This window comes from Pelodiscus sinensis, chromosome 18 (assembly GCF_052426305.1).
Source record: "Pelodiscus sinensis isolate ZL-2025 chromosome 18, ASM5242630v1, whole genome shotgun sequence".
Classification (NCBI taxonomy): domain Eukaryota; kingdom Metazoa; phylum Chordata; order Testudines; family Trionychidae; genus Pelodiscus; species Pelodiscus sinensis.
This window is the reverse complement of record NC_143069.1, coordinates 4,528,764-4,550,675: the sequence shown is the minus strand read 5'-3', so window position 1 is coordinate 4,550,675 and position 21,912 is coordinate 4,528,764. Positions and strand designations below refer to the sequence as shown.

The following is a 21,912-nucleotide window of genomic DNA, read 5'->3' as shown; positions in this document are numbered from 1 at the left end:
CTCCCCTCTCCTCCCCCCCACGCCTCCTCCGCTCCGCGCTGGGGACCCCTCCCTGGCTCGAGCCGCTGCCCCGGGGCTGGTGTGAGCAGCCGGTCCCCGCCCCGCAGCTCCGGCTTCGAGAGAAGGAAACAAACTGGTGGCGAGCGCCCCGCCCCTGGGCGGCTCCTCCCCGCCCTGCAGCCGGGACCGGAGGAGCAGCTGCCGCTGGAGCGTCCCGGGCTGAGCCGAGCCGAGGCAGCGCGTCTGCGGATCTCCGGGGGACCCACGCGGCCGCCTCTCCCGCTCCCCGGGACCGAACGCAGGTGTCCTGGCCCCCACCCCCGCCCCTGCTCTAACCGCTAGACCCCGCTCCCGCCCCCGCCCAGAGCCTCGCACCGACCCGGGAGGACCAGGGTGACAGCAACCCCCCCTGCTCTAACCACTAGACCCCGCTTCCCTCCCAGAGCCTGGCATAGACCCAGGAGTACCGGGGTGACAGCAACGCCCCCTGCTCTAACCGCTAGACCCCGCTTCCCTCCCAGAGCCTGGCATTGACCCAGGAGTACCGGGGTGACAGCAACCCCGTCTGCTCTAACCACTAGACCCCGCTCCCTCCCAGAGCCTGGCATAGACCCAGGAGTACCGGGGTGACAGCAACTCCGCCTGCTCTAACCACTAGACCCCGCTCCCTCCCAGAGCCTGGCATTGACCCAGGAGTACCGGGGTGACAGCAACGCCCCCTGCTCTAACCGCTAGACCCCGCTTCCCTCCCAGAGCCTGTCATCGACCCCAGGCGTACCGGGTTTGCAGCACCCCCACCCCACCCCTGTGCTCACCTCTAGACCCTTCGAACCCAGGAGTCCTGGCCTCCACCCCACCCCCTCCCAACTACTGGAGCCCAGTCCTCTCCCAGAGCCTGAGAGAGGATTCAGGATCCTGCTTCCCAGCCCTCCTGCTCTAACCACTAGACCCCGCTTCCTTCCCACAGCCTGGGATCCAACCAGTCCTGGCTTTCAGCCCTGCCCTCCCCCACTAACCACTAGGACCTGCTCCCCTCCCCATCTAGGAACGGAGCCCCAGGGTCCCTGGCCCCACCGATGCGCCTCCTGCAAGGCAAAGGCCCCTTGGCCAACCAGTGCGCCAACACCACCCAGCTGCAGGAGAACAGCAACCTGGTCGTGACCTCCTTGATGTTCTCGACCGGAGTGGCTGGCAACGTGGTGGCACTGGCCATCCTGGGCGTGCACCGCAAGGAGCAGCGCACCAAGTCCTCCGCCTTCTGCATCCTGGTGACCGGCCTGGCCGCCACCGACCTGCTGGGCACCTGCTTCCTCAGCCCCGTGGTCTTCGTCAGCTACGCCCGCAACGCCTCCCTGCTGGGCCTGGCGCAGGGCGGGCCGGGCCTGTGCCAGCTCTTCGCCTTCACCATGACCTTCTTCGGCCTTGCCTCCATGCTCATCCTCTGCGCCATGGCCGTGGAGCGGTGCCTGGCCATCAGCTACCCCTACTTCTACTCCCAGCACAATGGGCGCGGCTGGGCCAAGCTGGCGCTGCCGGGCGTCTACGCCTTCAGCGCCCTCTTCTGCAGCCTGCCTTTGCTGGGCGTGGGACGGCACAAGCAGTACTGTCCCGGCACCTGGTGCTTCGTGGCGATGGCTTCTGACCAGCCGGGCAGGGACCAGCCGGGCACGGTCGCCTTCTCGCTCACCTACGCCACCCTCATGGCCCTCCTCATCCTCGCCATCTTCCTCTGCAACGGCTCCGTCAGCGCCAGCCTCTGCCAGATGTACCGCAAGCAGAAGGCCCGGCGCGGGTCCCTGGCGCCCGCCCAGCGCCACCGCAAAAACTGGTTCGGCCAAGGGGAGGAGGAGGTGGATCACCTGGTCCTCCTGGCCCTCATGACTGTCATCTTCGTCATCTGCTCCTTGCCTCTCACGGTAAGGGCCGGGAATCCATGGGGCCCTGGCTGGGGGGAGGCTGGGGGGCATTAGGGAGGGGAGACTGGGAGCCCCTCGGGGTGCTGGGGGACCAGGAGCTGCCGGGACTCCTAGTTGGCGCCCCAGGACTGGCCCCACTATTTGCTGTGGCCCTTGTGGAAATAGGAGCCCCATCATCCCATTTCCCCCCAGGGCCGGGAGAGGGACTGATCCCTTCCCAAGCCAGCTGGCTGGGCCAGGCGCTGAGCTGCTGTGGGAGCGGGGCTCCGGGATGGGACTCAGGCATTGTTTACACAGGGGCCCGAGGTGTTGCTGGACTCGGCCCCATCTTTCCTCTGCCCTCGCCCCTGCCTGGGGCGGGTGTGTGCGTGTGTGGATTGTGAGGCATCTGTAGGCTCCAGGGGTGTGTGGCTCCATCGGGGGGTTGTCAGGGTTCTGTAGGGGGTGCTGGATCCAGTGTAGGGGGATAAGTGTTCTACAGGCTCCAGTGCAGGTGTGAATCCAGGTTGGGGACTCTATAGACTCCTGGAGGGAACCACTGGGGGGTGTGTGTGTCAGGGATGCTATAGAACAGTGTTTCTCAACCTTTTTTTAATAAAGTACCCCTTTTTCAAAACAACAACTACAAAAAAATCTAAGTACCCCCAGTACAGTTTTCAGACACACCATTTTTTTCCTACCATTGCAACGCATTTGTTTAAACAACTTAATCGTAGCTGGGCGGGTGTTGAAATTCATGGGTGTAAAAAGTACAAAAATAATAAAGTGCTGTAAAACTTACAACCAAACTTCGGTTTTCTCCAAATTTCAGTTGGGTGGACGTATTCCCCCAGTCTTCTCTCGAGTACCCTAAGGGTACTCGTACCATTGGTTGAGAAACACTGCTATAGAACATAAGAACGGCCATAGTGGGTCAGACCAAAGGTCCGTATAGCCCAATATGCTGTCTGCTGCCTGTGGCCAATGCCAGATGCCCCAGAGGGCGGGAACACAACAGGTAATCATCATGTGATCTCTCTGCTGTCACCCATTTCCAGACAAACAGAGGCTAGAGACACCATTCCTACCCATCCTGACTAATAGCCATTGATGGACCCAACCTCCATGAACTTATCTAGCTTGTTTTTGAACCCTGTTAAAGTCCTAGTCTTTACAACATCCTCTGGCGAGGAGTTCCACAGGTTGACTGTGCGCTGTGTAAAGAAAAACTTCCTTTTGTTTGTTAAACCTGCCACCTATTCATTTCATTTGGTGACCCCCTAGTTCTCATATTATGGGAACAAGGAAATAACCGTTCCTTATTCACTTTTTCTAGTCGCCTGAAAAGTTCAAGTCTGAAAAGCTGAAAAGTTCAAGTCTTTTTAATCTCTCTTCATACGGGACTTGTTCCAAACCCCTCGTCCTTTTTGTTGCCCTTTTCTGAACCTTTTCCAATGCCGAGAGATCTTTTTTGAGATGAGGCAACCGCATCTGTAGGCAGTATTCAAGATGTGGACGCACCATGGTTTTATAATATATTCTCTATCTTATTCTCTATCTCTTTTTTAATGATTCTTAACATTCTGTTTGCTTTTTTGCGGCCGCTCCTCATTGAGTGGATGTTTTCAGAGAACTATCCACTATGGCTCCAAGATCTCTCTTGAGTAAGTTGTAGCTAAATTGTTCCCCATCATATTGTACGTATAGTTGGGATTATTTTTTCCAATGTGCATTACTTTACATTTATCAACATTACATTTCTTTTGCCATTTTGCTGCCCAATCCTTTGGTATATATGGTTGTGACTATTTTCTTCCACTATTTGATCTGAGGAAGTGGGTCTGGCCCACGAAAGCTCATCATCTAATAAACCATCTTGTTAGCCTTTAAAGTGCTACATTGTCCTGCATTTTGCTTCAATCACTAAGGGTATGTCTAGACTACATGCCTCTGTCGTCAGAGGCATGTAGATTAGGCTACCCGGCATAGGGAAACGAAGCTGCGACTTAAATAATCGTGGCTTCATTTAAATTAAAATGGCTGCCACGCTCTGTCAACCAGCTGATGATCAGCTGTTTGTTGGCAGGTCAGGGCAGTCTAGATGCACCGCGGTCGACAAGGAAACCTTTGTCGACCGGCGCAGGTATACCTCGTTTCCCTATGCCGGGTAGCCTAATCTACATGCCTCTGACGACAGAGGTATGTAGTCTAGACATACCCTTAGGGTACATCTAGACTGCAAGCCTTTTTCGAAAGAGAGCATCTAGACTGCAATCACTTCTTTCGAAAAAGCGAGGCGCTTTTTCAAAAGAGAGCACCCAGGCAGTCCAGATGCTCTCTTTAGAAAAAGCACAGTTTGCAGTCAAGAACACCTTTTTTCCAAAGAGCACTGTCCAAAAAAGGTGTTCTTCCTTGTAAAATGAGGTTTACCACGGTTGAAAAAAACGCCGCATTCTTTCGATTTAATTTTGGAAGCTCTTCACAGTCTGCTTTGGTCTTAATATCTTGAGCAGTTTGGTAGCAAGTGCAAATTTTGCCACCTTTCTCCAGATCCTTTATAAATAAGGTGAATAGGATGAGTCCCAGGACAGACCCTTGGGGGACCTCACTAGTTACCTCTCTCCACTCTGAAAACGTACCATTTATTCCTACCCTTCGTCTCCTGTCTTTTAACCAGGTTCCGGGTATCTCTGTGTGTATGGATCTGTTGTGTGTGTGTGTGTAATGCTGTAGGTTCTCTGTGTGAATTCATCGGGGAGGGGTGTGTGTGTGTGTGTCAGGGATACTATAGGTTCCATGTGTGTGTATGTGTATCCATTGAGGAGTTGTGTGTGTCAGGGATGCTGTAGGTTCCAGGTGTGTGTGTGTGTGTGTGTGTGTGTGTGTGTGTGTGTGTGTGTGTGTGTGTCCATCGGAGAGAGGGTTGTGAGGCATTCTAGGGGCTCATGGAGGGTGTGTGTGGGGGGGGGTTGTCAGGGTGTGTGTGCATCAGAGGGTCCTGGGGGTAGGTCCGTGGGGAGCCATTGTCAGGGAAGTTATAAGTGTGGGGTGAGTGGGTGTGTGTCTGTCTGTCGGATTGTCAGGGAGGTGTCGGTTCTCGGTAGCGGGGCCCTAGGGCTCTGCAGATACGAAGGCTCTGCCAGCTCATCCCCATCTCCCAGCAGTTGAAAGTCAGTCCCCTGGGGGGGCTAATGGAGTCTGAGTAGCCAGATAATGGTGTAATCAACCTCCTTCAATGTGTCCTTAGTCATTTGTCTAACTGCCCGGGTTCATCCATCCCCAGACACGCCCCGCTGCCTGTCTGTCTCGCGCTGTTTTCTGTCTGCCTGGACACAGCGAGGGAAGTGATGGGCGCTGAGACTGATAATACTGTGGATGGATGGGGGATACCTGGCATTCAGCTTTGTTTGCGTGTGTCAGTGGTTGAGGAGCGATGGGAGAAGGCAAACCCCCAAACCGAGACAGCCCAGGCTGCTTGAAACAGGGAGCACCAGACCTGTTGGAGTGTCCTCATTAGGCTTCAGAGTTAACACCCCGCAAGCGCCTTGCTCTTAGAGACATTCATCCCACTTGAAGTCCGCGGCTCAGGCTGCCTGCAGACTCAGGCGGACCTGGAGGCCTTCGGTGCCCGGGTTTCCCTCATGGGGCTGGGCTCGAAAGCCGTTCTGCTAGTGATCTCCCACAATGCCATGCGTCTCTCCAGCCCCAAATGCCTTGGGCCCAGGCATAGCAGGGATCCCAGAATGCACTGCTACAGCACTAGGGGGGAAAGCCTCAATCTGGTGCTGAGGGAGGTGCTGTCAGGGGGCGCTCATGGGGGATGCCCTGATGTATGGCCCCCGTTGCACATGGATCCATGAGTGAGTGCTGGTGCCAGAGCCCTGGTGTACGGCCCCCGTCGCACATGGATCTGTGAGTGAGTGCTGGTGCCAGAGCCCTGGTGTATGGCCCCCGTCGCACATGGATCCGCAAGTGAGTGCTGGTCCCAGAGCCCTGGTGTACGGCCCCTGTCGCACATGGATCCGTGAGTGAGGGCTGGTGCCAGAGCCCTGGTGTACAGCCCCCATCGCACATGGATCCGTGAGTGAGTGCTGGTGCCAGAGCCCTGGTGTACGGCCCCCATCGCACATGGATCCGTGAGTGAGTGCTGGTGCCAGAGCCCTGGTGTACGGCCCCCATCGCACATGGATCCGTGAGTGAGTGCTGGTGCCAGAGCCCTGGTGTACGGCCCCCATCGCACATGGATCCGTGAGTGAGTGCTGGTGCCAGAGCCCTGGTGTACAGCCCCTGTCGCACATGGATCCGTGAGTGAGTGCTGGTGCCAGAGCCCTGGTGTACGGCCCCCATCGCACATGGATCCGTGAGTGAGTTCTGGTGCCAGAGCCCTGGTGTACAGCCCCCGTCACACATGGATCCGTGAGTGAGTGCTGGTGCCAGAGCCCTGGTGTACAGCCCCGGTCGCACATGGATCCACGAGTGAGTGCTGATGCCAGAGCCTGATGTACAGCCCCGGTCGCACATGGATCCGTGAGTGAGTGCTGGTGCCAGAGCCCTGGTGTACAGCCCCTGTCGCACATGGATCCGTGAGTGAGTGCTGGTGCCAGAGCCCTGGTGTACAGCCCCTTTGCCTGCCGGATCCAGGGCTTTGAATCCTGCTGTTGCCTGGTTTGAAGCTCAGAAAAGCAAACCCTGCTGGTGATTACCGGGCAAACAAGCTGCGTATTGTTCCCTGAGTGTTAAACCAACACGGGGGGCGGAAGTGGGGAGGCAGGGGTTAGCAGAGAGCTCTGCGTGGCAGGGGCACAGCGCGGCCTGGGACGGCCATTCCCGACCTCGCTGGCCTGTCGTGACCCAGGAAATAGCTGTCGTGCAAGCTTGCTCGACAGAATATTTCTTAGCGTGATAGTGCACGCGCACAACCTATACCGTGTGTACCGCAGTGGCCACTCCGGCAGCTCCCAGGGTGGGCTGGGCTCCCTGCTCTGGGCGCTGCAATCTCCGGGGTGGTCACGCTGCTCCCGACGGGTCAGCTTCATGTGCTGGCAGGCGGGGCTGCTGTGCCCCGGGCCATGATGACGGAGAGGTGGCTGGGCCAAGAGCGTCATGCCCCCGTGCACCAGGCCGGAGCGGGGAGCTGAAACTAGCCAGCCTGGAGATGGGGTGAGCGCTGCACCACAGGGCCTCCTGACCCGACACCCCCCCCTTGCGACCCTTTGGTGCGTTCTGACACCCCAGAGGTGGGTGACGAGAAACCCTGGTCTAGTCCACACTGCGCAGACCTGGGTTCTATTCCGTAGCTCTGAGAGAGGAGTGGGGTCTAGTGGTGAGAGCAGGGAGGCCAGGAGCCAAGGTTCTGTCTCCAGCTCTGGTAAGGGAGTAGGGTCTAGTGGTTAAAGCCAGAGAGGCTGGGAGCCAGGCTTCCTGGGGTCTGTTCCTGGCTCTGCGGGGTGGCTTTTGGCTTGTCACTTTCCCTCCCCATACCAGGGCTTACCCCACTTATAAAATAAAGATGGCAAGAGGCACCTTTGACCTTCACAAAGCAAGTGAGGGCTCTGGGCTGAGAGGTGGTGTGTGTGAGAGAGATCACTGTTGCCACCTAGTGGATGAAATCAGAACTGTTTGTCCATGTGTCCTAGCCCCTGCACTGCTCCCAGTGGATGGCGATTTCCCTGTCAGGCATTGGAAGTTGGGCTTTAGAAGCTGCTCTGATTGGCTGCAACAGCTCCATAGCCAGGCAGAACTGCGGGCTGGTTACAGAGTTTGCTGTAGTCCCAGCGGCTCACCGGACTCCATAGGGCCCCCCAAGGCACCTAGAGCAAACGCTGCCGTGGGGCGTCTCTCTGAACACGGCTGCTACCGCTTTCCTTGTCCTTCCAAACCCTCCCTGCTTTATCAGGCTTATCGGCTGCCCAGTGCAGATCACGCTCCTTGGCTGGCCCCACCCCATGTTTCTTTCACCTGGTTCAACACTGCCTTTCCCTCCTATCGCCTCCCCCGGCTGGCTCCCAATGCTCCAGCCTCACGCAACCAACCCAGCTGGGGTAAATCAGCCATCCGAGCGATGAGGCTTTACCCCGATCGGGCCCAAGAAATAATGGGATCAGGTTCAAGTCGCTCTCTCATCTTTTCCATCCGTGTGCAGAATAATTTTTATATGCGCTGAGGCATGTGCGGATGTGCACCACCAGTAGAAACAAAATCAGCTGGGCGGTGTTAGTGTCTCTCCTGAGACACAAGTTCATAGCTCACAGAGAACACTGCCCCCCCCCATTCGCTTGGCATGTCCAGAACCCCCACGCCACTGCCTGCCTCTGCTGTCTTCCCAGCATGATTCATTCTTTCCTCCTTGGGTTCTGGTTGCCTCCTGGGTCTCTCAATTAAAGCCAGGCCTTAATTCCCAGGATTTGTTTTCTTGCTTTTCCGGGCTGCGTGTTTTAAATAGGGCACGGGCCCAACTCTGGTCTCCTCCGCGCCACCAGAGCATCCCTGCACACCAGCGGGAAGAGCTGTGCTCCGATTCTCCCGTGCGCCGATTCTCCTGGATGGTAGTGGGGGGACGCCCCGACTGGCACCAATTTGGGGTGCGCATCGGGATGTCACCCCACTGCCACCCGGGCAGGTACGCCCATCGGATCTGTTTTTAACACAGACCCTTCGGGCGGGGGAGGGGGAGGAGGGAAGGGAAGAAAATGAGCATTTTTCAAAGCTGCTTTTTAGTTGTTTCCAGCCCTTTGTGAATTTGCGAGGGGAGGGTAAAGAGAGAGCCCCAGATGGGCTGGCCAGCATTTCACACTCGTCTGGCACCAGTGTGCAGGGCAGAGAAGTGTGCACGTGTGCGAGCAGGCATGTGTTTGTGCACTCCTGCGGTGCGTGCCTCTTTGCCGGAGGGGTGCACGTGGCGGGGGGGGGGGGTGTGTCTGTGTGAGTGGAACTTAATTTGATTCCCCCTTCTGATTGTTGTCCTTGCTACCCATCTGCCCCTGGCGTGCAAGTTGCACCCCCCTTGCACGCCCGCGTGGGTGCGAGGTATGCCTGGCCACGTGCCCCGGCTGCAGCTCCCATCTGCAGTCCCCAGGCCTGATTCCGACCTTCCTCCGTTGTCTCCCGCGTCACTGGAGTGTCGTTGGTTTCCTGGAGTGTTCCTCAGGGTGGCAGAGAGCAGCAGCTGACTCAGGCTGACACACGGGTTCCTTGGCAGTCACGTTCTGCCCCCAAACTCGTTTCTCTGTCGCCATCGGGGGCGTTTCCCGGGGCATGAATCAGCCTCTTCCTTACAAGGGACGCGAGCAGGTTGGGGGGCAGGCAGCTGGCCACTCGGCCGGGTTCGGTGGATTCACGCGATGTCACCTCTTGAATTGCAAAGCGACTCCTGCCGTACACCGCCCCCCTTCCCCCGCTTCAACAGAGTCACAGCTGAGCTGGACTGAATCATGCCCCAGTCGTTAATAACCCCCCCTCCCCGAAAACCCAACCACTACCGGATCAAACATCAGGAACCCTTCCCATTCTGCGCAACACCCTCCTGCCCCCTGAACCGACGGGCCCTTTCCTCACCAGTTCTGGTGCGTGAGAACCGGTCAGTTTCAATTCTCCTGAGATTCTGTTTCTGGTCAATTTCATTTCACACTCCCCTAGGCCCTCTGCTCGGTTGCAAAAGGGATGTTTATTTACAGACTGCTCCTTCAGAAGGAGGGAACTTGGCTGGGGCCCTACTGGGAGCTGTCCGCCCTGGCCATGCGGCATTGAATTTAACGAGGCGCCTGGCATTAAGTTGAAAGGGGTGCGCTGAGGAGGAGGAAGGTTACGGGATACGGATGAGCCGAGCCTGGCTCTGTTGTCCCCACTTCCAACAGGATGTTGGTGATGGGAAAGAGCCCGTTGCAGGCTGATGCAGGGAGTGAAAAAATTGGCCTGGCCGTCAAAGATTGTGATTGGTCTTGTGGATCGTAGCAGTGCACTGGGCCTCGCTGCGCCAGGCGCTGTACATTTTGACTGCTCTTAGGTACACTGGTGATGCTACGGTGCCCCAGTCGTGGACCAGGACCCTATCGTAGTAGACGCTGGGCATTTTTATTACGACTAGGCGTATTACGGTAGAACGAAGGCCGCCCTCCCAGACACGAGCCAGGCGCTGAACAAACCCAGGACAGTGAGACAGGCCCAAAGAGCAGACAACCGACAGGCCGTAACAGCCTCGGTTTCCCCATCTGTAAAATGGGGAGAAGGATTCTGCCCCTTTCCCACCTTTGTGAAGTGCTCGGAGCTCTGCGGATGGAAAGAGTCCGACGAGAGGGCGGGATTGCATAGTAATGAGTGTTTGGAGGCTGCAAGTTCAGAGAGCATGGAGCGGTGGGCCTGGTCCCAGCTGGTCTGGGCCTTCTATCCTGGGTCAGGCCCTGCCAGTCACACCCCGGCCTTCTTCCACCTTTCTCTCTCTCAGCCTGTGGCCACCCCCCTCTCAGCCTTCTCTCTGGCAAGCTCCCTGGACTGAGCTCCTCTTCTGCCCCGCTATTTGGATTCATTGGTTCCCCCTGCTCCCGCCTCTGTCCTGTCTCCATCTGGTGTCTCTGGTGCGCGTGGTAGATTGGGGTGTAAACGGGGGTTGCGCCCGGGGTGTAAAACAGCCTGGCTCCAAGGGACTCAATGGGCCAGCGCCCTCGCTGGGGTAAAGCAGCCCCCCCCCCCCCCCCGAAGTTTCTCTGTTTCTCTCTCTTCCAGCCGGGGAAGCAGCTGCCACCCCGGTGGGGTGTGTGTATGTGTAAGGGGCCTGGAGATAAGGGCTGACGTTGCCTTCCATCCCCCCTCCCCTGCTAATCTCCTTCCTCCCAGGCCCTGGCCCCGGGTGTGGCTGGTTCCTCTCCAGAGATATTGCCCGTAGTGATCCGGATGCTTGGGCTTGGTTTCTGGCCGGGGTGCGCGCGCCGTTCACCTCCGTGAAGCTGGCTCTTCTGCACTCAGTGCTGATCTGGGGCCGCTCTATTTGCCTTCTATGCCCCCCCCTGAGCGTAGGCCTCCTCTCAGCTTCCCTAAGCTGCTCGCCTCCCACTCTGCCTCCGTTCCACTCCTTCCCCCAGCTCTGCCCCTGTTCCCTCTCTCCCCCTCCCCCAGTGCCTCCTGAACAGCTGATCCACAGTGGGTGGGAGTAGGGTTGCCGGCTGTTCGGTATTCACCTGGACTGTCCAGTATTTTTGCCTCCTGTCTGGTAAAAAATTCAGAAAATACCAGACACCTAAGATGTCCGGTATTTTCTGATTCCCCTCCACCCCCCGGCCAGGAGGCAAAAATGCCAGGCACCTGGCAACCCTACAAACAATTAGCACCCGGCCTCCCGCTCCCAACACCCTCAGCCCCCTGACCCCAGACCCCATGCTTACCTGGTTCCACAAGGCTTCTGGCACAGAATAGCTGCTGGCAAAAAGACCAAGGGGAAGCAATGACTCCCCTGGGTCTTGGTGCTCAACCTATCCCTGCACTCACCTTAAAGGGGACATGCTTTTTTAATGCTGTTTTATTTTAATATATTTATTTTTTTGCTCAACAACTTTGGTCTCCCCCCCCCCCCTTTTTTTTTAAACAGAAATTTTCCCTGGATTTTTTTTTGGGGGGGTGGGCCGGGTGTTCGATATTTTTGTTTCAACCATCTGACAACCCTCGGTGGGAGGAAGATGATCAGCAAGGGCCCCTGGTGGATCCTGACCACCTCTTGTTTTTTTTCCACACCCACAGAGTTGGTGCCCATGGCCACATGTTCCAGGGTCCCCCCACACCTTTACCCTTCTGTGGGCTCAAGGTTAATCTCCACACCTCCACTCTTCCCCCATTCCTAGGGGCCAGGACGTCTGTGGGTTTTCTCCCGGTGAAAGAGCCTTGTGCAGGTCGATCGGCCGATCCCTGCATACTCCGGCCTTCCTTCTCCCGCTACTACCACATCCTGCCCCTCCGGCGTGAGCAATCCCCTAGCCACACACACACATTCAGTAGACTGCGCACACCAGTCCTGGCTATGCAGGCTGACTTCTCTTGCCAGGCAAAGTCAGTCTACTAGGGTTGTCAAGTGTCGGGTATTGAACTGGACAGTCCAGTAAAAAAAATTCAGAAAATACCGGACCTAAAATGTCCAGTACTTTCTGATTTTTTTTTTCCCAGCCAGGAGGCGAAAATCCCGGGTGCTTACCAGGTTATGCAGGGGAGCTGTCTGGCCTGGCACAGGAAGGCAAGATGGCAGACTGCTGCCAGCAGCCTGTTAGAGCCAAAAAGTCTCTTAAAGGGGCCATGCTGGTTTTTTTTTATTTGCTCAACAACTTTGGTCTCCCCCTTTGTTTCCTCAACAATTTTTTTCCCTGGTGGTTCTTTTTTTGGGGGGAGGTGTTTGGTATTTTTGGTTAAACCATCTGGCAACCCTACAGTCTACCGCCAGGGACTCCAGCTCCCGGCCCAGGGGCCCTTGGTGGCCTGAGCGCGTCCCCAATCCAGCTCGTGAAATATTCTGAAACCGTGATGTCATCAGGCCAGGAGGTGGGGGTTGGCACGGCTCACCCTCCCGGCAGCACCCTGCAGCTCCATAATCCCAGCCACAGGGGGCGCCGCTCGGTCCGGGAAGCTGTGCGGGGCGGCCTCCGTCACGATGGGAAGTGCACTGGCCATTCCAGCGGGGAGGGGGCGGCGTTCCAGCGGGGGAGGGGGCGGCATTCCAGCGCGGGAGGACACAGCGGTGCCGGGGGAGGATTCCGTTTCCGGTCTTCATGGGATCCTGTTGACTGTCTGGGCACCTAGACGCAGGGAGACGCTGTTGGCGTGTGCGCTGACCCTGTATTGCTGACCCCAGGCATTCGCAACTCAGGCACCAGCTCCCCCCCCCCGCCCCAAGAGAAGAGCTTCTGGAAATCCCAGATAAAAATACACTTGGGGTCTTTTTAGTTGACATCTGGTGCTTGAGGCCTCTGGCTGAACTCGGGGCACGTTCTCGCGCTTTTCTCCGCAAACCAGGAGCCAGCCAGCCTGCCTGTAACAAAACGGAAGGCGGCAGCTGGGGTTCTGTTCAAATACCCTGCCCCAGCCTCTGGGCAGACAGCTCTGCACTCCTGGGGACCCCCAGCTCCAGAGCCCTGCCGGGGGGGGGGGGAAGGGGGCTGGCTTGCTAGCGGGATTTGAGGCCTGGCTCTGGCCCCAAGGCAAACTGAGTTTGAGACCCCTGGGCTACCCTGGTTCAGCATCCATGGGACCAGACCGGTCCCAAACGAGGGAGTTTGCTGGACCAGGAATGGTCAGTTCGGGCCACTCTGTTGCCGGCCTCCAGGTGCTCCCGAGGGGCTGGCAGCCTCCCAGTCAGGCTCCCCTCCCAGCCACCAACCCTGCTGCCAGCCCTGGCCGTTGGGTTCTGCTGCTGGTCCCAGCTGGGCTCCCTGCCGCCCCGGCTGCTGGCCGAGGTCCACAGGACACCAGCCTTCCAGGCGGCCCCTGTTCCCTGCTGGGCCACAGCTGTTGCCGGACCAGAAAGTCCTGGTTGAGAGGTTCAGCCTATAGTCTGGGGTCCAGCTGCAGACAATTCCAGTGGCTCTGATTTTGGGCTGTGCCTGGGAGGGGTGTTTTTTTTTCTTCTTCATCTTTATCTTCTTTTAATAAGTTTCCTTTAATAAGTTGAATAAGGACAAATGCAAAGTGCTGCACTTAGGAAGAAACAATCAGTTTCACACCTACAGAATAGGAAGTGACAGTCTAGAAAGGAGTCCTGCAGAAAGAGAGCTAGGGGTCATAGAGGACCACACGCTAAATATGAGTCAACAGTGTGACTCTGTTGCAAAAAAAAAAGCAAACCTGATTCTGGGCTGCATGAACAGGAGTGTTGTGAGCAAGACACGAGGAGTCGTTCTTCCGCTCTACTCTGCGCTGGTTAGGCCTCAGTTGGAGTCTTGTGTCCAGTTCTGGGCGCCGCATTTCAGGAAAGATGTGGAGAAACTGGAGAACGTCCAGAGAAGAGCGACAAACGTGATTAAAGGTCTAAGAAAACATGAGCGATGAGGGAAGACTGAAGGAACTGGGTCTGGAGAGGAGAAGACTGAGAGGGGACAGGATAACAGTTTTCAAGTATCTAAAAGGGTGTCACAAGGAGGAGGAAGGGAAATTGTTCTCTTTGGCCGCTGAGGACAGGACAAGAAGCAAGGGGCTTAAACTGCAGCAAGGGAGGTTGAGGTTGGACATTAGGAAAAACTTCCTCCCTGTCAGGGTGGTCAGACACTGGAATAAATTGCCCAGGGAGGTTGTGGAATCTCCATCACTGGAGATATTTAAGAGCAGGTTGGACAGACATCTACCAGGGATGGTCAGATGGTGCTGGGTCCTGCCGTGAGGGCAGGGGATGGGACTTGCTGACCTCTCGAGGTCCCTTCCAGTTCTAGGGTTCTTCATTTTCTTCTTCCCTTTTCCTTTCTTTCCCAGCTGGTCTTCTTCGTGGACCCTGGTTTATAGAGCGAGCCCTGAGTCCCGCTTAGCTCTGCCTTGGCCAATCATTTCACCAGCCCATTCCAAAACGGTTCTCTGACTGATCCTCACGGGCATGGGTGTCGGCTCTGTGGATGGTCTGGCCTGCAGCACCCAGGGAGATACCCTGCGTGTGACCAGCCCCCACCAGCCACAGCTGGGGCGTGGACAGGGCCTGGCCACCCATCAGCTGTTCCGTGGGCCCGAGGGGCTGGCTCCGGAGCTGTTGGGTGCCTGGAGGGAGGTGCCCAGGGGAGGGCTGAGAAGAGTGAGTGGCAGGAGGGTGGGTGGGACCCTGGGGAGGAAGCAGAGTGAGGCGGTGGCCTTAGGGTGTTTTCCTTCTAGTTTATCGCAAAATCAGCATAGACATCAGCATGTGCATCCGCAGAGACAGACAAACACGCACATGTGCACAGACAGACTCGCCAAATTGTCTTCACAAGACAAACAGGCAGCCCCGTGGCTACACACGCCACCCCTCTGTGGCTGCGAGTCCCAACGCTAGTCCATGGGATCTGCAGTGTCCTCGATTTGGTAACTGGCCTTTACCCGCAGGCTGCTTCCCTCCCTGTGTTGATGACTTGCCTGGCTCCTCTCCTTCCCGAGCTCCTTCCTGGCCGGCGGGTCTCTGCTTTAGGGTCCCCACTTCTGCCCTTCTGATTGGGACCCGTGTCTGAGTTCACTCCTCCTTGCTAACTCTGCCGAGCGTCTGGCATAGGCAGCGTCTGCCTCTTCTCGGACTCCTCCCTCGCACGAGGCCCCGTTCACTTTGGAGAACGCCGTTTCTCTTCCCGAGGGGCAGGCGGGTTTTCTTAGCCCCCTACCAAGCTGGCAAACAAGCTATAGCCAATTGCTTCATATAAGCGCCACCAGGGGGATGTGAACCGGGGACCTTTGAAGCGTAGGACAGGAGCCTCTACTCTCTGCGCTAAAAGCCAGCTGGCTCTCAGCTGGTGCTGCAAAGGTCTCTTGTTCTTGGCTGTTGTTGTCCTGGTCTGGGTGCTTGTCTGTTGTCACCGTGGTCTAGGTGTCGTTGCACGGGACAGTGAACCACACTAGGGCTGTGTCTACACTGGCATGAATTTCCGGAAATGCTTAAAACAGAATAGTTTTCGTTATACGTATTTCCAGAAAAAGAGCATCTACATTGGCAGGCTGCTTTTCCGGAAAAGCCCTTTTTCCGGAAAAGCGTCTGTGGCCAACGTAGATGCGCTTTTCCGGAAAAGAGCCCTGATCGTCATTTTCGCGATCGGGGCTTTTTTCTGGAAAAGACCACTGGGCTGTCTACACTGGCCCTTTTCCAGAACAGTGTTCCGGAATAAGGACTCATGCCCGAGCGGGAGCAGAATAGTTTTTCCGGAATAGCGGCTGATTTTGTACAGTCGAGCGTCGTTGCTTTTCCGGAAATTCAAGGGCCAGTGTAGACAGCTCGCAGCTTATTCCAGAAAAGCGGCTGATTTTCCGGAATAAGTGGCCCAGTGTAGACACAGTGTGTGGGTTACACTTACCCACTTCTAAAGCCTCATGCGGTGTCTCCTGGCAGCGGCTGCCGAACGCAGCGGAGGAAGTAACGTGGCTGTAACGGCATCAAACAAAGCCATAAAATAAAGCCCAGGTAGCTCCCGCTGGGTGTCAAGGCCTCCAAGGGGCAGGCTAGGGCAGGAAGGAATGGAGCAAGGGCGGAGCCTTGAGGAGTGGGGGGGGCAGGGCAGAGCATGGGGGTGGAGCAGGGCTGGCACCTGGGGGAAAGGGTGGGGCAGGGATAGCGCTGGGGTGGGGCACCCAGTGGGAAAAATAAGTCGGTGTCTAGCACATTGTGAAATGAGGCTTTTCCTTGGTCATGTCCCGCCGCCTTAGTGATTTAAATCTTGCAAAATGAGTTAAGCAACAGACCGAAACGATGAACCAGAGAGAAACCGCACGGCGGGGGGGGGAGAGGGGTGGCTGCTGCTTTCCATCAACCCTCCCCCCTCCCCCAGCTCTGTGTTGGGTTAATTCGCAGCTGGGAGAGGCCATGAATACCGAGGGGGGAGGGATAAATTCCCCTGGGGATGGGACACTGGACCCCAGGGGACCCTGGCCTGATCCAGCAAGGGAGTGGGGACACAAAACTGTGTCGCCTCAGGAGGCAGGGTGGCTCCGTGGCCCCCGGCAGGGCGTGTGTGTGTTGCCATGCCCCGTGCCTCAGTTTCCCTGCTTGCCTTGCCTCGTTCCGACCGAGCTCCGTGGAGCCCGGATGGTGTGGCTGGGGGCTTTGGGAACGGACGCCGCCCGCGCCCGTCCCCTCCTCGATGCGCACGGCTTCTGCCCCTGGACCGGAGCCAGCTGGGTGGCGGGGTGGGCACAAACATGTCCGTGAGAATGCAGCCCCGCGGGCAGCAGAGCCGGGCGGCCGGCCCGAGAGGCTGGAGGACTCTGGAAAAGGCTGGGGGGGAGGGGAGAACCCTCTGGGGACAACCCTTGGACAGTGGGGGCACTGTGGGCTCGGAGTCCCTGGCCCCCACTAGCCCCAGGCCACAGGGGAAGAGTGCGGCAGGCAGCAGGGGGCGGACCCCGGGGCTATGCAGGGCTGTCTGGGGGGGGGGGGGGGGCTCAGCCTCCTTCAGCATTGGCTACCTGCTGCTGTTGGGCTAAAAGAGCTAGCGCCGGGCTGGGATGTAGGAATCTCGAAGAGGAGCAGACGGGTTCTTTTCCCTCTGGATTTGATCAATCCCAGAGAAGAGCCAGAAGGATCGAAGACAGGGCGGGGGAACCTTGTTTGGGTTGGGGGGGGCGCTGACCCACAGAAAAATCAGTGGGGGGGGTGCACACAAGTGAAAAGCACGAGCCCCCCAAAGCCTCACAGCCGGGGCCCCTGACTGCGGAGAAAGATGCTCCCCACATTCCCCTCGCACGACAGAGTCTAGAGACCCAGGCTTCTCGATTTTGTGTGCTCCAGCCCCATGGGAGGGGGGAAGGCTGCAGGAAGGAGAGGGGGTGGGAGCTGCATTAGAGGCTCCCCCAATGCTGGGGGAGGGAGGCTGGACCTTGGGGGCCAGATCCAGGCAGGCAGGGGGCCGCATCCAGCCCTCGGGGCTCAGTTTCCCCACCCCTGGCCAAAGGGCTGGAAACTAGCCTGGTAGCGACAGACTCCAGGAGTTCCGTCGATTTCGCTCCCCAAAGAGAAGATCCGGGGGTGCCTGGGGAAGCAATGCAGAATAACGGGCTCCCCCCTCGTAGCGGGAGGTTGAGCCCAGCCCGAGGGCTGGTATTTGGAGCTAGACCCATTCAGATGGGTAATATGGGGGGGAACGGGCATTTTTAACCGGGGCGCCGTTAACCCTGGGGACAGATCGCAGGAGGTTGGGGGGGGGGGTGTTCGCTGGCACTGGCGAGGTTTCAATCCAGGTGGGCTGGGTTTCGAAAACGATTGGGCCTGGCCCGTGTCGTAGGGGGGCGCCGTGCCAGATGGCCCCAAAGGTCCCCTCTGGTCTTGCAATCTGCGAATCTGCCTCCGTCAGACAGGTCTACTTGGTCTGAAGCCCAGGCCAGGTAAGGCTCCGCCCGGGCCCATGGCTCCTGCATTCTCCTGAGTCGAACCCATAAAAAAACCCCAAACCTGTAACAGGTGTTTCCAGCCCAGGGGGATGGCGAGAAAAGCCTCAATCCCGTGAAACAGGTGTAAGCTGTGCAGCGCCGCCGCCGGGGTCTGCAGAGAGCCTGAACCGCTTGCTGAACTGCTTCCCAGCCCCCCTGCTCTGTGTGGGGCTGGAGGAAGGGAGAGCACTGCGCCCTGCCCCCTTTCCCTGCCGGCGGAGCCAACATCTGGGGTCAGCACTGGGAGAAATGGGAGGAGCTAGAGCAAGAGGGCGGAGCCTGGGGATAAATTCAGCCATGTTGGAGCCTGGGGCTTTCAGAGAGAAAGGAGCAGGTGGGTCCAGCAAGCAGCTAGGCGGATCTTTGGTTCGGCCCAGTCGGGCCATTCTCATTTTGCCCCTGCTGGCTCTGGGGAGAGTGGAGGCTACTGGTTAGAGCTGGGGACCTGGTAGCCAGGACTCCTGGGTTTTATGCCAGGCTCGGGGTGGGGAGTACGGTCTAGTGGTTAGAGCAAGCCATTGGGAGCCAGGACTCCTGGGTTTTATGCCAGGCTCGGGGTGGGGAGTACGGTCTAGTGGTTTGAGCAAGCCATTGGGAGCCAGGACTCCTGGGTTTTATGCCAGGCTCGGGGTGGGGAGTACGGTCTAGTGGTTAGAGCAAGCCATTGGGAGCCAGGACTCCTGGGTTTTATGCCAGGCTCGGGGTGGGGAGTACGGTCTAGTGGTTAGAGCAAGCCATTGGGAGCCAGGACTCCTGGGTTTTATGCCAGGCTCGGGGTGGGGAGTACGGTCTAGTGGCTAGAGCAAGCCATTGGGAGCCAGGACTCCTGGGTTTTATGCCAGGCTCGGGGTGGGGAGTACGGTCTAGTGGTTAGAGCAAGCCATTGGGAGCCAGGACTCCTGGGTTTTATGCTAGGCTCAGGGTGGGGAGTTCGGTCTAGTGGTTAGAGAAGGGATTTCTGGGTTCTGCCCCTGTGCTAGGGTTCAGCTCATATTGGGGCTTCCCATGGAGTAACCATGGGGGTAGCCGGGATGTGTGTTAGCTTGGGGGGGATCAGTACCTTCTGGGGGGGGTTAAAAGGTCCCAGAGCTGTACACCTCCTCCCCAAAAGGATCTCTCCCCCTCCCCCCAGTCTCTTTTAACAGCCCGGGCAGTGGCTGTAACCTCCCTGTCCCCGCAGATCCGTGCCTACGTCAGCGCCCTGAAACCGGACGGCTACGAGCAAGGAGACATGGTGGCCTTTCGCTTCATCGCCCTCAACCCCATCCTGGACCCCTGGATCTTCATCCTGTTCCGCAAGGCCGCCTTCCGCAGCCTGCGCGCCCTGCTCTGCTGGCCCTGGGCCCGGCGCCGGAGCCCCGAGCCCCGCCCGCTGGACAGCCTCCCGTGCCAGGCCAACTGCGCCTGCTGAGACGTGGGCTCTGGGCACCATGCGGGCCCCTCCAGGCCCTGCCGTGGGCACCGAGCGCCAGCACCGGGCACCTCCGGGAACTGGCCGGGCACCCTGCCATGGGCACCACCGCTCCCGGCAGGGGCAGTGCCACCCTCCGGCCCCGTCCACGTGCCACAGACGCAGCTGGGGGGAGGCGGCCGGACTGAGGAAGAGGATGAAGAGGCCTAGGACACGTGGCTGGGGGGGGCGCTGGGGTTGCGAGGGGGGTACGAGACTGGACAGAGCGAAGGGGGCTAAGCAGGGGAGACGCCCCTCCGGGTGTGGGGCAGAGGGACACGAGGGAGGGTGACGGATGCCCCCCAGGTGGGATCTAAGGGGTGTATCAACCCCCCCAGCGGTTGGAGGCGGAAGCTGGTGCCGGAGGCCAAGCACCTTGTGGGGGGGACGGCAGGTTGGGGGGCAGAAGGGGGGTGTTTGGCTCAGACATTGATTCCCCCCATGTCCTGGGCATGGTACAAATGGGTTGGTGATAGAGAGGGGGATAGGGATTACATGCCCCCCCCCCCCCGAAATGGAGTCCAGCCTCTGGCTCGTTAGTGGTACTCGCAATTAATGCCTCCAGCGTCCTTATTAAAGATAATGTAACAGAGTCGCTTCCTGGTCATTTTGTATTAGAGTGGGAGGGAGTGGGGGGCTGTGGGTCAGGAGTGGGCGGCGGGGCCAAATTGGGTGGGGGCCGCGGCAGGGATAACATGAGGGGGCTGTGGGTCAGGAGTGAGGGGTGTGGTCTGAGCTGGGGGGAGGCAGGGCTGGGTTAATGTGGGGGGACTGTGGGGCGGAAGTGAGGGGCGGGTCCGAGTTGGGGGCCCCAGGGCTGGGATAACGTGGGGGGTCTGTGGGTCAGGAGTGAGGGGTGTGGTCTGAGCTGGGGAGCAGGGCTGGGTTAATGTGGGGAGACTATGGGGTGGAAGTAAAGGGCGGGTCCAAAGTGAGGGGCCCAAGGCTGGGATAATGTGGGGGTGGCTGTGGGGTAGGAGTGAGGGGCAGGTCCGAACTGGGGGCCCCAGGGCTGGGATAACGTGGGGGGGGCTGTGGGGTGGGAGTGAGGGGCGGGTCCGAGCTGGGGTCCCCAGGGCTGGGATAACGTGGGGGGGCTGTGGGGTGGGAGTGATGGGCAGGGGATGAGCTAGGGGGCAGCCAGAGCTGGATAACATGGGGGAGGCTGCTGGAGTGTTTGTGCCCCCAGTTACCTCAGTCTCCCTGCCCTGATCCTGCCCTCTGGCTGGTGCCGCGACACCTCCCCCTGCGGCCGTGTCCCCCGCTGGGATGTGGGTGCCGGAGCTGACGCCGCAGCCAGCGCTGAGCCCAGTGTAAATATTTCCTTTGCCGAATTCATCCTCTTCCAGCCTCCCCCACGCAGCTGCCGGCTAATCCCCCGTCTAAATATTTTCAGCGCAGGCCCATGGTGGGCAGCGCCCGGCCCCACTGGGCCCTGAGCCCCCTCCCGTCCCGGCCTGGGGGGGCGGTCTGGCTTAGCAAGCATGGCCATATCCCAGCAGCCTCTCTGGCATCCCTGGGAGCTGCCCCATAGCACCTGTGCTTTCGGGGGGCCCAGAGAACCCAGAACTCCTTAGCTTCCCTCTTTGCCCTGGGCTGCGGGCGAGCCTGATGCTAAGCCCTGCCAGACCCATGCCCTGCCCACCTTGTCCATGTGGGGCCATTGTCTCCCCCTACCCCGGCCTGTGACTGGTCTCGGGGGCCAGAGCTGGGGGGCTGGACGGGACGTGCTTCTCTCTGGATCTGAGGTCACTGGATGGAGCAAATCACTTCCCAGGAATTCAGGTGAGTCGCTGCATCACACTCAGCAGGGACACACCCCAGCCCCTGCCCCGCCTCTGTCAGCAGAGCCACTGGGGAATCGCCCAGAGTGGGAAGCGGTAGGGGGTCTGTGACACACACGAGCTGTTCTCATTGTGTCCAGGAGGGGGCCAGAGGTGCATCTGCACCCCTCCCCCGCCCCCTGCAATACACCACCCTGATCAAGAAAGGAAATAATCACCCATTGCTCATTAGCACCTTCCCTCTCGGCCTTCCAATCATTCAGCTTTAGTTATGCAGCAGCACCCGGCCCGACGGGCCCTGATCTCGGTCGCTGTGTGTCTGGGCGGCGCCCGGCCCGACGGGCCCTGATCTCGGTCACTGTGTGTCTGGGCGGCGCCTGGCCCGACGGGCCCTGATCTCGGTCACTGTGTGTCTGGGCGGCGCCTGGCCCGACGGGCCCTGATCTCGGTCACTGTGTGTCTGGGCGGCGCCTGGCCCGACGGGCCCTGATCTCGGTCACTGTGTGTCTGGGCAGCGCCCGGCCCGACGGGCCCTGATCTCGGTCACTGTGTGTCTGGGCGGCGCCCGGCCCGACGGGCCCTGATCTCGGTCACTGTGTGTCTGGGTGGCGCCCGGCCCGACGGGGCCCTGATCTCGGTCACTGTGTGTCTGGGCGCCCGGCCCGACGGGCCCTGATCTCGGTCACCGTGTGTCTGGGCGGTGCCCGGCCCGACGGGGCCCTGATCTCGG

General features: G+C 58.8%; 1 protein-coding gene across 2 annotated transcripts; it reads left to right on the top strand.

Annotated features, from left to right (window-relative positions):
• Positions 1–145: 145 nt before the first annotated feature.
• PTGIR (prostaglandin I2 receptor) lies at positions 146–19,990 on the top strand. 2 transcript variants are annotated; one of them, XM_075915122.2, is made up of 3 exons: positions 146–302; positions 1,046–1,916; positions 19,129–19,990. In XM_075915122.2, the coding sequence occupies exons 2-3, from the start codon at positions 1,077–1,079 to the stop codon at positions 19,357–19,359; spliced, it is 1,071 nt and encodes a 356-aa protein (XP_075771237.2). In that variant the 5' UTR covers positions 146–302; positions 1,046–1,076; the 3' UTR covers positions 19,360–19,990. The 2 variants fall into 2 exon arrangements, with proteins under 2 accessions (XP_075771237.2, XP_089626059.1); XM_089769933.1 differs by lacking the exon at positions 146–302 and having other exon boundaries at positions 318–1,916.
• Positions 19,991–21,912: the final 1,922 nt, after the last annotated feature.

Bases quoted from the DNA above. Each gene is read 5' to 3' on its own strand.
- PTGIR (XM_075915122.2), top strand. From the start codon at position 1,077: ATGCGCCTCCTGCAAGGCAAAGGCCCCTTGGCCAACCAGTGCGCCAAC. The intron at 1,917-19,128 runs GTAAGGGCCGGG...CTGTCCCCGCAG, and splicing joins TCTGCTCCTTGCCTCTCACG to ATCCGTGCCTACGTCAGCGC.